This window comes from Cottoperca gobio, chromosome 18 (assembly GCF_900634415.1).
Source record: "Cottoperca gobio chromosome 18, fCotGob3.1, whole genome shotgun sequence".
NCBI classification, from domain to species: domain Eukaryota; kingdom Metazoa; phylum Chordata; class Actinopteri; order Perciformes; family Bovichtidae; genus Cottoperca; species Cottoperca gobio.
In genome coordinates, this window is record NC_041372.1 from 12319811 (window position 1) to 12332665 (window position 12855).

At 41.1% G+C, this 12855-nt stretch overlaps 3 protein-coding genes across 3 annotated transcripts; 2 read left to right on the forward strand and 1 right to left on the reverse strand.

The window, feature by feature from the left end:
* Positions 1 to 630: 630 nt before the first annotated feature.
* LOC115023786 (kelch-like protein 33) lies at positions 631 to 5048 on the forward strand. Its single transcript, XM_029455034.1, has 4 exons — positions 631 to 1555; positions 1652 to 2600; positions 2709 to 2879; positions 3797 to 5048. Exons 1-4 carry the CDS (start codon positions 769 to 771, stop codon positions 4314 to 4316), a joined length of 2427 nt encoding a protein of 808 aa, XP_029310894.1. The 5' UTR covers positions 631 to 768; the 3' UTR covers positions 4317 to 5048.
* Positions 5049 to 5618: 570 nt separating this feature from the next.
* Positions 5619 to 7727, forward strand: cbln11 (cerebellin 11). The gene is made up of 4 exons (XM_029455387.1): positions 5619 to 6125; positions 6227 to 6292; positions 6433 to 6564; positions 7447 to 7727. The coding sequence occupies exons 1-4, from the start codon at positions 5867 to 5869 to the stop codon at positions 7725 to 7727; spliced, it is 738 nt and encodes a 245-aa protein (XP_029311247.1). The 5' UTR covers positions 5619 to 5866.
* Positions 7728 to 8086: 359 nt separating this feature from the next.
* LOC115024020 (kelch-like protein 33) lies at positions 8087 to 11736 on the reverse strand. The gene is made up of 5 exons (XM_029455399.1): positions 11671 to 11736; positions 10732 to 11518; positions 9418 to 10345; positions 9169 to 9336; positions 8087 to 8609 (listed from the first exon to the last, which is right to left on the reverse strand). Exons 1-5 carry the CDS (start codon positions 11734 to 11736, stop codon positions 8087 to 8089), a joined length of 2472 nt encoding a protein of 823 aa, XP_029311259.1.
* Positions 11737 to 12855: the final 1119 nt, after the last annotated feature.

A 12855-nucleotide genomic window follows, 5' to 3' on the forward strand; every position in this document is an offset into this window, starting at 1 on the left:
ATATATATATATATATCATATATATATATAATATATATCTGATATATATATCATATATATCTGATATATATATCATATATATCTGATATATATATATGTCATATATATGACATATATATATATCATATATATCATATATATATATAGTTGAACAACCTTCTCTTGTATACTCTCACGTAGTGCATTATTTTCTTTTCTGAGGAACTCAACAGTAAATGATATATATATATAAATAAGTAATAAGTGAGTGTGTGTGTATATATATATATATATATATATATATATAAATAAGTAATAAGTGAGTGAGTGTATATATATATATATATATAAATATATATACACTCACTTATTTATTACTTATTTATATATATATATATATATACACACACACTCACTTATTACTTATTTATATATATATATATATTTTACTTGGCTCTTTTATTGACTCCAATAAACTCGAAATATTTAAGTTCATCTCCATGTTCTTCCTTGAAGAACATTACAATGAAGTTAGTGCCAAGATTCAGCTGAAACGGAATCTCTCTGACCCAGTTGCTATGAATAGCTGCTTGTTTTGCAGTGAGGAAAGTTGAGTCTGAGAAAGAGAGAGGATTTGAGTGGGACAGAAAGATTTGTGAAGGCAGAAACAGAAAATATGGAGAGAGGAGTCAATTAAGACGAGATTTTGCTGGATGTCCTCAGTAATTCTTCAAACAGAAAGACCAGTGTGGGTAGTAGTTCAAGATCAAGTTAAGCCTAGCCACAGACATGGAGTTTACTAGACATTACCTTCCAATGGAATGGGAGGAGCGATGGAGGAGCGAGAAGGAGCGGAGGAAAAGAGTGATCGAAGAAGGTGGCGCAGAAGGGATAGAACAGGACAACCGCGAGCTTAGGAGGATTGTGGCTTACAATGACTCAAAGATGGGGGTGATGAGTGGGAGGGGTAAGAAAGAGGGGTCAGAGGACAGGATGAGTGGTGCTAGTCAGGAAGGAATTGGGCAGCATATGAGAGAGGACACATTTGGGGATGTCCACACATACCGCAGTGAAACCTATCCTAAAGAGGTATTCATTGCCCTGAAGGAATTATGGGATTCATCTCTTCTCACAGACCTGACTCTGACCACTGATAAAGGGAACAGCTTTCACGTACACTCCCCTATCCTTGCTGCAGTCAGCTCCTTCATCCGAGAGAGGCTGAGGGATAAAAGTGGAGAACGATCAGACAGGTGGTCAGTGTCTCTGTCTCCGGAGGTTCATCAAGTTGGGCTACAGGCAGTTTTGAACTTTGCCTACACTGGAGCTGTATTGTCTTTGAACAAAGACAGCATGACCTCGACTATGGCTGCAGCTCGAGCACTGGGCATCCCTAGAGTGCTGGAGTTATGCAACAAAGCGGAGAGGATGAAAGACAGTAGAAGTCCCAAGAAGGAGGACCGAAAGCTCTCTTCCTTAGAACAGATGAAGATTACTCTTCAGTCTATTGAAAAGCTGTGGGCAGACAAAGTGGGGTGTCATGTGATTTTAGATGTGGATGGGTCTTTATTCTATGGTTAGTAGCAATTCATACTATTCATGCAATCTGTAAGTATCTTGTTGATGATTATTTAATGGTGATCAACTGAACTCTTCGTTTGTCTGTCTCCAGTCCACAGAGTTATCATGGCAGCAAGTAGTGACTACTTCCGTGGCATGTTCACCTGCGGGATGAGGGAATCCCATCAAACCCTTATTGCCCTTCCTTTCTTATTAGCTCCTGAGTTAGAGGTTCTGATTAGCTGCTCCTATAGCGGGACCCTTCCACTTAACTGGGACTGTGTCTTCGAGATCACCTGCACCGCCCTCCAGCTTCAATTCCAGCCTGCCCTCTCACTTTGCCTCAACTTCATGCGACAGGAAATGGATGCAAGCTCCTGCCTAGACGTGGCATCTTTTGCTGAAGCCTACGAGATGTCAGACTTGCTTGAGGAAGCCAATGATTTTGTACTGAGGAACTTCTGGGAGGTGTCAGTCACTTCAAAGTTTCAGGACTTAACAGCAGAGAAGCTTCTCGACATCCTCCGCTGTGATGATCTGTGTGTGCCCTCAGAGTTGGCTGTATTTCGAGCTGTTATCTCCTGGGTCGAAGCTGATCCTGAGGAGAGATTGGGCCAGGCTGGCGTACTGATGACCGGAGTACGGTTCCCCCTCATGACCTTTCGAGAGTTCAGGGAGGTCAGAGCCATTAACCTTCGCATAGAGTGCTTTGGAAACAAGGAGGTGGATCTCTATGGTTCAGCACTAAAGGAATTTGGTTTCAGCCTCCCAGAAACTCAGGATCAGTGCCGGGTCAGGCATCCCAAAGACACTCTGGTTGTGGTTGGGGGAGACCAGCTGGACCAAGATGGGGGTCAGCGCATACCAAGCAGGGAACTATGGTTTGCAAACTCTGTACGCAGTGGCACAGGGTTGGTGAAGGCGATGGAGTGGAGAAGGCTGGGTGAGATGCCAGACGAGCCAAAGTTCAGACATGGAGTAGCAGCAATGATGGGAAGGTTGTATGTGTTTGGAGGATGTTACTACTACACAAAGGATGACATGATGAAATCCGCCTACAGGTAAATGAAGACTCTTATTTTCAATAACCTATGTTGTCACACAGATGCACAACTCTGGTCTCACCTTTTCCATCTTTACCTTTTTTACTTTGATCGCACACATGCAAGTTATGACCCTGTGCAGGACAGCTGGAAGAGGCTGGCTGACATGCAAGAGTTTAGAAGCAACTTCTCAGTGGTGGTACAAGAGGAGCATCTTTATGCCATTGGTGGAGATAAGGAGATCAACACCAACGTAGACAGTGTTGAGATGTACAACCCAGACACTGATTCCTGGAGGTAAGATTAGTGATATTACACTTGAAGCAGACTATTTGACCCAGTATTGAATCACTAAAGCATTGGATCTCCTTCCAACGTATCCTAAATCCTTAAGTATCGGGTGAAGTATTGATGCCTAGTTTTAGCATGCCCAAAATCACAAGTATCAGGGATGTGCCCTTATTGGAAATCTGCCACAATATTTACACGCAGAGTCATATACTATTTCAAAGTGGCCAGTGTATCACTGATGAAAGCTGTGAGTGCACTTACAGTATATGTTGACTCGCTCTCCTTCCATACAAATGCAATAGCAGAAGTTGGCCAGCAGATGTCACCATTGTTACTATATCACACTTGAAAAAACACAGTTGGAAACCTTTTGTTACCCCATCACTAGGTAAAATAGAAAATTCCAGAAACCATTGAATGTTGACATTACATTCACATGCCAGATCGATCTAATGTCTGAATTAAATGTATGCAGTAGTTAGGAGGATCTTTCTGCAGAAATTGAATATAATATTCATAACTAAGTTTTAATTTATGTATAATCAACTTAAACTAAGAATTGTTGTGTTTTTGTTAAGTTAGAATGAGCCCTTCACATCTACATAGAGTAAGGAGTCCGCTATGTTGCACTGCCATGTTTCTATCTCAGAAGGGACTAACAAATGCTGGCTCTAGATAGGACCTTGTGTTTCTACGTTTTATCTGAAGGCCACCATAGTTCTCGGACACACTTGTGACCAGCCCCCATCATATATCTCTCTCTCCCCCATTTCTACACTGTCTTGTCATATATAAACAACAAAATTCATGGCTTAAATTGCCCATCCTGTCTAGTTTGGACTGAAAATGTATCAATGCTAGATTGATTTGTTTTACCCCTCCACTACACTCCTGCCTGATGCCTCTTGTTTAATTTTGCCCAGCTTTGTGCAGCCCCTGGACCAGGCTTTGAGCGGCCATGCTGTCACTGTCATAGATGGAGGAATCTTCATCTCTGGAGGTTTCAACGGTAAGTATGTGTGTCTGGTTTCCATGTTCCTGTACCACCCAGAGAGAGGAACCACCTACCTGGCAGACATGACCCATGACCGTGCCCAGCATTGCATGGAGCCCCTGCGAGGCCATCTTTACGTCGCTGGTGGTGTGTGTAACCTGAGGAAGTTTTACACTGACCAACAAGCCTGTGAGGTGTACGATCCTGTTGCTGATGCTTGGACAGCTTTCGCTCCGCTGCCATTGCGCCATGTTGGCGCAGCCTCAGCCGTCCTGGAGGGGAAGATCTATGTACTAGGAGGATACTGCCAGGATGATTACAGTGAGTCTGGACTTGTCCACCGGTTCGAACCTAGCACACAGCGATGGGAGAACATGGGCAAACTGCCTGGGGCTGTTACTGATACACAGGCCTGTCTGCTCCGACTGCCCCAGCACTTTAGACTCTAGTAACTAGCTTGTCAAGATTATCATTTTTAGAAACTGACATTTTTGGTGTGATCTATTCCCAAAATGTTATGTATTATTAGCAAATGTGGTTCAGCTAAAACAAACTGTTGTATTGTTATATATGTGGTTTAAAGCATAGAAAGTCCAGAATAACTTTGTTGTAAAGACCAGGAATTTTTTGTCGCTACTTCTTCTTGAAAAATATAGTATACTTAAGAGCAGGATCAAATGTACAATCCCAAATATTACTTGCTATATATTAATAATCAAATCATTTGAATGCCACAATATATAATAAATCTCTGCATGTACTTTGTTACTGAGTGACACATTTATATGTTAACTCATGAATCAGTCATGTATTATCAATGTCAGCCTTCTGCTGGTCCAGTGTAGTTTTTCTTCATCTTTTCATCAACAATCCTGAATTTTTCTTTCAGTTTCGCCCTTAAATTCATCAACTTTGTGTTCATTCAGTTTTACGCTGTAAGCTCAAAGTTAAAATAAAGTCAAAGAGATCTTCACATCCAATTCTATCTTACATTTAGGGAATGTTCCTCTCCACTGCAAACAATCAAACAGGAAACGAGTCAACAGACAGGAAATCTCTTTGATTTTCTGTCCTGGGTAGTCTACTCTTACCTTTTTGACATGTAGACTTGAAGCTAAATCAATTTTTTTACTGGCTCCACCAGGTAACATGTTCCTGTGTACCTCAACATGCAACCCCATAATATTAAAAGGAAAACCATCTCACAAAGAGTTCCTGCTACAATATATAACAGTACAAAAAGATGATAATTTGTTTAATGGAACCCACTACAGGTCATTTAGCAGAAGAAATACATGAAGAGATGATCTAAACCAATCAAGAGCCAAACCATTAGTTCATATAATTTGTGTAAAAATGTTTTAATATGACACTTCAGGGCAATAAACATCATCTTTATAATATAGTAGAGTCCAATCTGAACAATGGAAATGGATCATAATGGAAATGTTACACGTTGATAGTTATCATTGAGGTTTTAATGAACAAGGAAACTAGTGAACACAACATGAGAAACACAATGGTTAGGTTTCATGTTGGAAGGAGGATGTAGACGAGGATGAGGTCAAGTCAAACCTGCCTGACGACTTGATAAGACACTATAGTGCTAGATCCTTTGAATATGAGTTATGAAAACATCATAAATACATACTTTTCCCAAATTAAACTATATGATCATTTGCAAGGTTTATTGTACTTTGGAATATCATTAACTGTTTGACATAAAGCCCTTTTTACTATCCATAGTTTATGTGATATCTATTATTGCATTTGTCACATGTCCTATTGATATTTTACTGGCAAACACACTCACAAAATCCTCACAGTAGGCCTGTTGGGACAGGACTTGAACTGGCGGTCCCTGGGGGTCTCAACACTGCTTACTCATTGACATCCAAGGATCCTTGAAGAGAGCAGGTATATAAGCCGCTGAGGAAAAAGCACCCTCCACAAACTGCGAGGAAAATATCCAAGAGACAACAGATTTAAGATCGAGGAAATGGAGCTGAGGGCTTTGCTTCTGCTGACCCTTCTGGGACTCTTGTTTGTAGAGCCAGGGTTTGGACAAAGAGTTGACATGGATATTAGTGAGTGGCTGAGTGATAAAATTGAATTAATAAAGAACTTGGAGGACAAACTTAAACAGCTAGAAACACGGCAGAATGATTCTGAGGCTCTGGAGGCCAAGCTCAACGCGACTGTAGACGAGGTGACGAGACAAAAAGCTGAAGTGGACGGACTGAGGAAAGAGAATGAAGGTACAAAATTCATATTATCATATAGATTACCTCTCATTTTGAGTAATGTATTTGTTTTTTTGTCATTCATTCATTTTTGTAATATTATGTTTTACTTCTAGGCCTGCAAACGAGACTGAATGCCACAGAGATGGAGATCGATAAACTGAAGCAGAGTGGTGCTAAAAGTGAGATGATCAAACTTATGTTTGTATTTTATACCATCAAATAATATATGTGATTTATAATGAGAATAAGATAAGTACTCTAAATATGTTGATTTGAGTTGCATCTTTTTATATAAACGTCTCCATGTAACTGTCCGCAGGTGCCCCTCAGATCGCATTCTCGGCCTCTTTGGCAAACTTCGGGGAGATTTACAGAGGACCCTGCACGGACAAGACCCTTATTTTCAAAAGGGTCTTCTCAAACACTGGCAGTGGTTATGACCCAGATACAGGTACTGTGCACTCTTAAATTGTGTGTGTAGATAATTAACATTTATTTTAAACATATGTCTCAGAGTTAGCCCACAGAAAAGTTGCTTAGTCGATTAAAAAGCAGATTTTTACAATACAACCTGCCTTCTTGTAGACACTCGATGTCCTCAGGCTGTAAAATTCACATCTGCTTCTGGTATTTCAAACAAGAACAAACAAAGAGAGGAATTTGCTACTACTTTGATTTGCTGATACTTTATGACCCAGTTCTCTAGTGTTTTCTAGTGCTGATTTTATTTTATTTTTTTATACATTAACAATGGAATTTAAGTGTAATGTGAAATGCTTAAATTGTATTCCAATGTCCCCCCTGAACCCTAAACCCTCAGTACAAGAGGCTGCAAATGCTCAAAATGGTATAAATAAGAATGGGACAGCACGATCAATCGGCATGATTAAGCAAAAATTAAAAGAAAGTTAATGAATAAACTAAGTCTGTAGTATAGGCTTAGATTTCTCTCATTTCACGTTTAAAAAAAAAAAAATTATCTCAAATCCTTGTCAGTGTAATGTTTTTTTGCAACACCAAATATATATGCCAGGCTGAACACCCATGTGTCAGTCCTCCTTTTTTACCATTTTCTTTAGACGCCTCAGGGCTGCCCCTGGTAATCCTGTGTTTAACGTCACAATACTATGAATTGTGGGTAATTTCCTCAGACAAGTCTGCAGAAATTCAGACTTACATAAAGTTTCCATAATGAGCTCAAAATGTCTGCAAGAGAGCGCTCATGCAGTTGGGCCATTCATTGGATCCTCTAACTAAAGTTTTCTTCCAAAGTCATACATACTTGAAATTCGAGTAACTACTCTTGTACCTTTTTGTCTTTGCTCTGTTCCAGGAATCTTCACAGCACCTGTGAACGGTCTTTACTTCTTAAGTTTCAGTACCTATGGCTACAACACTCACGTCATGGGGGCCATTTTAATGAAGAATGGCGTTGGGCAAATTTCAACCTATGATAACCCTTCAGTTGACAGCTCAGACAGTAGCAGTAATGCTGTTGTTCTGCAATTAGCTGCTGGTGACAAGGTGTACATGGAGCTGTGGGACAACGGCAGAGTGTTTGACAACTTGAATGGACACACAACCTTCAGTGGTTTTCTCGTCTTCCCTGTGTAAATGATTTTTTCTTTCTTTATATTGTGGCACTGTCCCAAAGGAAGTGATGACATCGAAAATTAAAACAAACTTTTAGTGAAGAAAATCAAAAACACATGTATGTTTTTAATTTTCAAGTAAATTGTAGTGAAAATACAAACGTGTAAACCGCCTTCAGAACAATAAATGCAAATCAAACTTCTTACATTGTCTGTTTTCCTGTCTCTGATGAAACGAAGCTCTCTGCACCCTAACTAAAACATGAACAATATATAACACTGTACAGTTAGTTTGAATATACAGCACCACAAATGCTCCACATTACATGGGTATCCTACCTTTTGCTTGCTCAAATGTAATGACATATATGTCACCATATCTTACAATCGTAAATGTGGTGGCAAACGCAGCACAGATGCTCGTATGTCATTATTCGGCCCAGGCATCATGCCCATGTTCTCCCATCTCTGTGTGGTGGGATCATAACGATGAACCACCTTAGTTTCACTGTGGTCCTCCTGGCTATATCCACCTAGCACATAAAACTTTCCCTCCAAAACTGCACCTCCTGCTCCTACATGTGGCACTGACAGAGATGGGAAGGCAGTCCAGGAGTCGGCCACTGGATTGTATACCTCACAAGATAGCAGGTCAACAATACTCATGTCATCTTCTGCAGTGTTTCCACCTGCGACATAAAGACATTCACCCAGGGTCTCCATGCAGTGACGAGCTCGAGGTTTAGCCATGTTTGCCAAATAAGTGCTTCCTGTCTCTGGGTGGTACAGAAACAAGGATGCAAGATATTGGTAGTCACTGCTCAACCCTCCTGAGACAAAGATCTGCCCTTGTAAAACTTTTGCTACATGGCCAGCCAGAGGCAGATCCAAGGGCCACGTGAAGCTGAAAGAGAAGAACCTTTTTTTAATATTTACACTTTGTTCAGTCTAACACACAGTACGTCAAATCAAATGAGAAGTATCAGGTTATAATATCCATGTTGTAAACCTGTATGATTACTATTAAGCTTGTAGCTGGTGAATGAGCCAGTAATTGTGAATCAGCTTGTGCAAGTTCTCAACCTACTCCTGCCTTCCCCAGTCCAGAACCACAAGCTAGGCTTTACTAGTTTCTAGCTAAAACTTAGTGGTAGTCATCGGTGGTCCCCTTGCAAAACTTACTTCTATCTGTTGTCCTCTGATCCCAGCTAATCTACACGGGACAAACTTCCAGTCCTCCAGTTAATTTAAATTAAATCCTATGTTTGTGTTGGGCTAGGATTCTCAACCCTGTGTCCTACAAAAATATGTTCCCATACAACTAAACTGCATTCTCAATTATGTTTTGAGGGACTCATATTTCTCCTGGATTATGGTAACCTGGTTAACAAACAAAAAGGTTTAGTAAAAGATCATGGTTTGGCAAACTTTGTTTTGAAAAATCAATACCCCTTCTAACATACCTCCAAGAGTTTCCGGTTGGGCAGTATCGTTCCACACTCTCTAAATATTCAGTGTCACAATGTCCGCCAATGGCATATATCTTTCCATCCAGCACAACCACGGAGAAAGAGCATCTATTTCTCTGCATTTCAGCCAGGCTGTCCCAGCTGTTTTGGAGGGGATCATACCTACAGATGTGGTCAAATTAGACAAATATAAGTACAGAGGCATTGAAACATGTCTTTAAAACTTTAAATCACCTCTCTCACCTATAGACAGAATTCAGGTTGTCGTTGATGCCATAGTACTTCTTGCCTCCAAACACGTACAATTGTCCTTTGAGGACAGCCACCTCATGCTTGAATCTCTCTGGCTCTGGCATCCCTCCCAATTTTCTCCACTCAATGGCCTTTTTTACGCCTTTATGGTTCCTTAGGGAATTCCCAAACCAGAGTTCTCTGCTGATGCTTCGGTTACCCAGGTCTTCAGAGATCTGATCACCTCCAATCAAGACCAGACTCTCTTTCGGTAGATAGATCCGGCAATGAGTCTTATTGGAGCTGAAATCCTCCAAAACTGCTTCATAGAGCTCTGTCAGGTTGTGATCTGACCACATGCTCAGAGATTGGACCTCTTTGAATTCCATGGACGTCATCAAGGGAAAGTGGATGGTTTTCATTAGTTTTTTAGAAAGCTTCAGCCTTGTTTTGGGCTTTGCTTGGATCCATGCCGCTACTGCTTTGAATACAACAAGCTCAGATGGAACACAGAGCGAAGAACTGTTCAGGTACTTTAGAAGCTTTTTGGCTGGCAGGTCCTCGAACTTTGAGATGCATGCCACCTTTTGGAATTCCAGCAGGACGAAATCATCTGCAGCTTCAAGTAGCTGCACCATCTCGTAGGCCTCAGCAAAAGATGCCACATCAAGGCAGGAGTAAGGATTAATTTCTTGATGCAGAAAGTTAAGGCACAACGAGAGGGCAGGTTGGTATTGGAGCTGGAGAGCGGTGCAGGTGATCTCGAAGACATGCTTCCAGCTGAGGGGGAGAGTCCCGCTGTAGGAGCAGTCAATCAGAACCTCAAGTTCCGAAGCCAAAAGGAAGGGAAGGGTCACACAGGGCTGACGGGACTCCCTCATCCCCAAGGTGAACATGCCTCTGAAGTAGTCACTGCACACAGCCAGGATGACTCTGTGGACTGAAGGAAAGATAATAATATGTACAGTATAGACCCATTGTAATCCCAACTAACATACACAGGACTCTACAGGAGTTTTTGTTTTGATTTGCATATAGCATTTTCATCTTTGTCAGCAGAATTATGGAAAAACTACTTGCCCGATATTCATAAAACGTGGTGAAAGGGTGTGACATGGGCCAAGACAGAACTCATTTTTTGAGCATATGCAATTTACCGATCAGATACATGAATTCTGTTTAATTTACGTTAAAATTGCGAGATGGGGCATTTGTTCTACATTTATGTAGTGTCAGAATAATCGGATAGTGTCAGCTATCAACGTGTTGTTCAAACGCTCTGACCATTCAAATACAACACATCTTCTATTATTGTATTCTACTCACCATGAAGCGATCCTCCGAAAGCTTCCAATATGACGTCACAGCCCACTCTGTCCATCCACAGCAGTTTGATGGACTGAAGGCTGATCATCATTTGTTCTGCAGCCGAGATGCTTTTCTTTAACTTCTGCCCTCCAGTTTTGGCGGACCTTTCCTCTTCCTCTTTGCAGAGACCCTGCACCCTTGGGGCGCCCAATATTTGAGCCGCAGCCTTTATCTGGTGCAAAGTGTTCTTGTTCAAACATGATATGAGTCCAGTGTAGGCAAACTCCACAACTGCCTTTAATCCAACATTATCAACCTCTGGACCCAGAGACATTGTCAACCTGTGGACTCCAACACTTGTATCCTTTCTTTCATCAACTCTATTTTCATTACTTCTCCTAAGTCTTTCTCGGATATGGGAGCTGACAGCAGCCAGGACAGGGGAGTGTACATGGTAACTCTTCCCATCCTCTGTACTCAAAGAAAGGTCAGTGAGAAGGGAGGAGTCCCTGAACTCTGTCAAGGTGCGGAATATGTTCATGCGATAATCACCTTTGCAGTAAATCTTTACTGCGTCTTCGTCATTACCGTCTGCTTCTTCGTCCGTTGAACGTTCTGCTTCCTGTTCCTCTTGAGTTGTCTGAGATTCTGTGACTGTGATTTTTTCTTTTTCGTTCGGCTCTTCCTCTACTTCTTCTGGTTCTGTCACATCCCAGCCCAGGATGCATAGGTTAGCTACTACTGCCATACTGTCCAGTATCACTCTGTGTGGTAATTCCTTTAAACCCTCAAAACATTTACACCTCTTGAAGCCAAAAGATTGCACATCATATACGTTTTGCACAGTTTATGAAGAAGAACTCACAGAGAAATGTATGTAAGTCCAATGGTAATCCACTCTTTGGATGCTGCTGTTATTCTTGAAACCGCTTCACCTCTTTAGCCGTCTGCAGATACCAGCAGTGTTTGTTCCTCTCCTGCCTCTCCCTCCTCCTCCATGTGTTGCATGTTGGAGGGTGGCATGTCAACCTGATGATTCCTCATATGACCAAAGAAGTTGCTATATACAGAGTAGTATCTCACGAGGTAATCCAGACTTCTAAACTTTTTGGGATGTCAGCGTGATACCTAACAAAGGTTTATGATGAGTTGATGCACTAAATGTATCATAATGTAATGTGCCAAATTTCTTTCAACTTTACTACTTTTTCCCCCTACTTTAGTTTCTATTTATCATACACAGTATAGTTACAGGCCATGCAATTTATGCCTATTGTTTTTTTGTATTGATTCCTCTTTGCAGCCTATTCCTGTCAAGATCAGTTCTTCCATGTATACTGTAAAGATTGGACTGAAGCAAGTTATAAAAGGGAATGATCTAGACCTAGAGGCAGCTGGATTCCTGCCCGTCCAAACCAAAACACCTCGAGGGGGCCATGGCATCTTAATTCTGGACCATATGACTGAGATCAGTATTAAATGCCTTGAGGGTCACCAGTGGGATCACATTGCTTCTCCACGTCCAAAGACAATGGAATCTGGGTCAAGGATGAAGAGATGTGAGGGGAAGGAGGAGGCTGAAATAAAACAACGCCATTGACACCTGTTGCCTTTTGTGCAGACAGAGGAACAGCTGAGTCGCACTGTCACCTTGACTTGAAATATAGTTACACAGGTCACAAGTATAGTAGCTGACAGTGGATCCTCACAAATACAATCTCTTCATGTGCATTATTAAAATGCATCATCTAGTTGTACATTTATAACTGTTTGTTTGTGGAGGCCTTCCTAAGTTCTTAGTAACTTCTGCCTAGTTTCAAATAAGTGATTTACTTTGCGGCCTATAATACTTGTCTTCGTAATGACTTTAATGGTTTGTACATCGTTGTTAAACAGCTTTTTGTGTGTTGCTAGCATTTCGTACCTCTTCTACTCTTCAACAGGACACATTAGCAAGCTAATGTTGGTTTATGTTGGCTGATTTCTTGTTGGAAGGTAAAGTTAATTTTGTTTTACCCTTTAACAATCAGTAGCAACTGACTATCTGACCGAATATCAACTTGAGTTGACAGTTAAGCAGTGGTATTGGTTGCTACGAGCAGGTACATTGACAATTTTCACATTGATCAAGGAAATCTGTTG

Bases quoted from the DNA above. Each gene is read 5' to 3' on its own strand.
- cbln11 (XM_029455387.1), top strand. From the start codon at position 5,867: ATGGAGCTGAGGGCTTTGCTTCTGCTGACCCTTCTGGGACTCTTGTTT. The intron at 6,126-6,226 runs GTACAAAATTCA...TTTTACTTCTAG, and splicing joins ACTGAGGAAAGAGAATGAAG to GCCTGCAAACGAGACTGAAT. The intron at 6,293-6,432 runs GTGAGATGATCA...AACTGTCCGCAG, and splicing joins GAAGCAGAGTGGTGCTAAAA to GTGCCCCTCAGATCGCATTC.
- LOC115024020 (XM_029455399.1), bottom strand. From the start codon at position 11,736: ATGCCACCCTCCAACATGCAACACATGGAGGAGGAGGGAGAGGCAGGA. The intron at 11,519-11,670 runs GTATCTGCAGAC...TTTGGCTTCAAG, and splicing joins GAGAGGAACAAACACTGCTG to AGGTGTAAATGTTTTGAGGG. The intron at 8,610-9,168 runs GTATGTTAGAAG...CTTCTCTTTCAG, and splicing joins CCAACCGGAAACTCTTGGAG to CTTCACGTGGCCCTTGGATC.
- LOC115023786 (XM_029455034.1), top strand. From the start codon at position 769: ATGGAGTTTACTAGACATTACCTTCCAATGGAATGGGAGGAGCGATGG. The intron at 1,556-1,651 runs GTTAGTAGCAAT...GTCTGTCTCCAG, and splicing joins GGATGGGTCTTTATTCTATG to TCCACAGAGTTATCATGGCA. The intron at 2,880-3,796 runs GTAAGATTAGTG...AATTTTGCCCAG, and splicing joins CCAGACACTGATTCCTGGAG to CTTTGTGCAGCCCCTGGACC.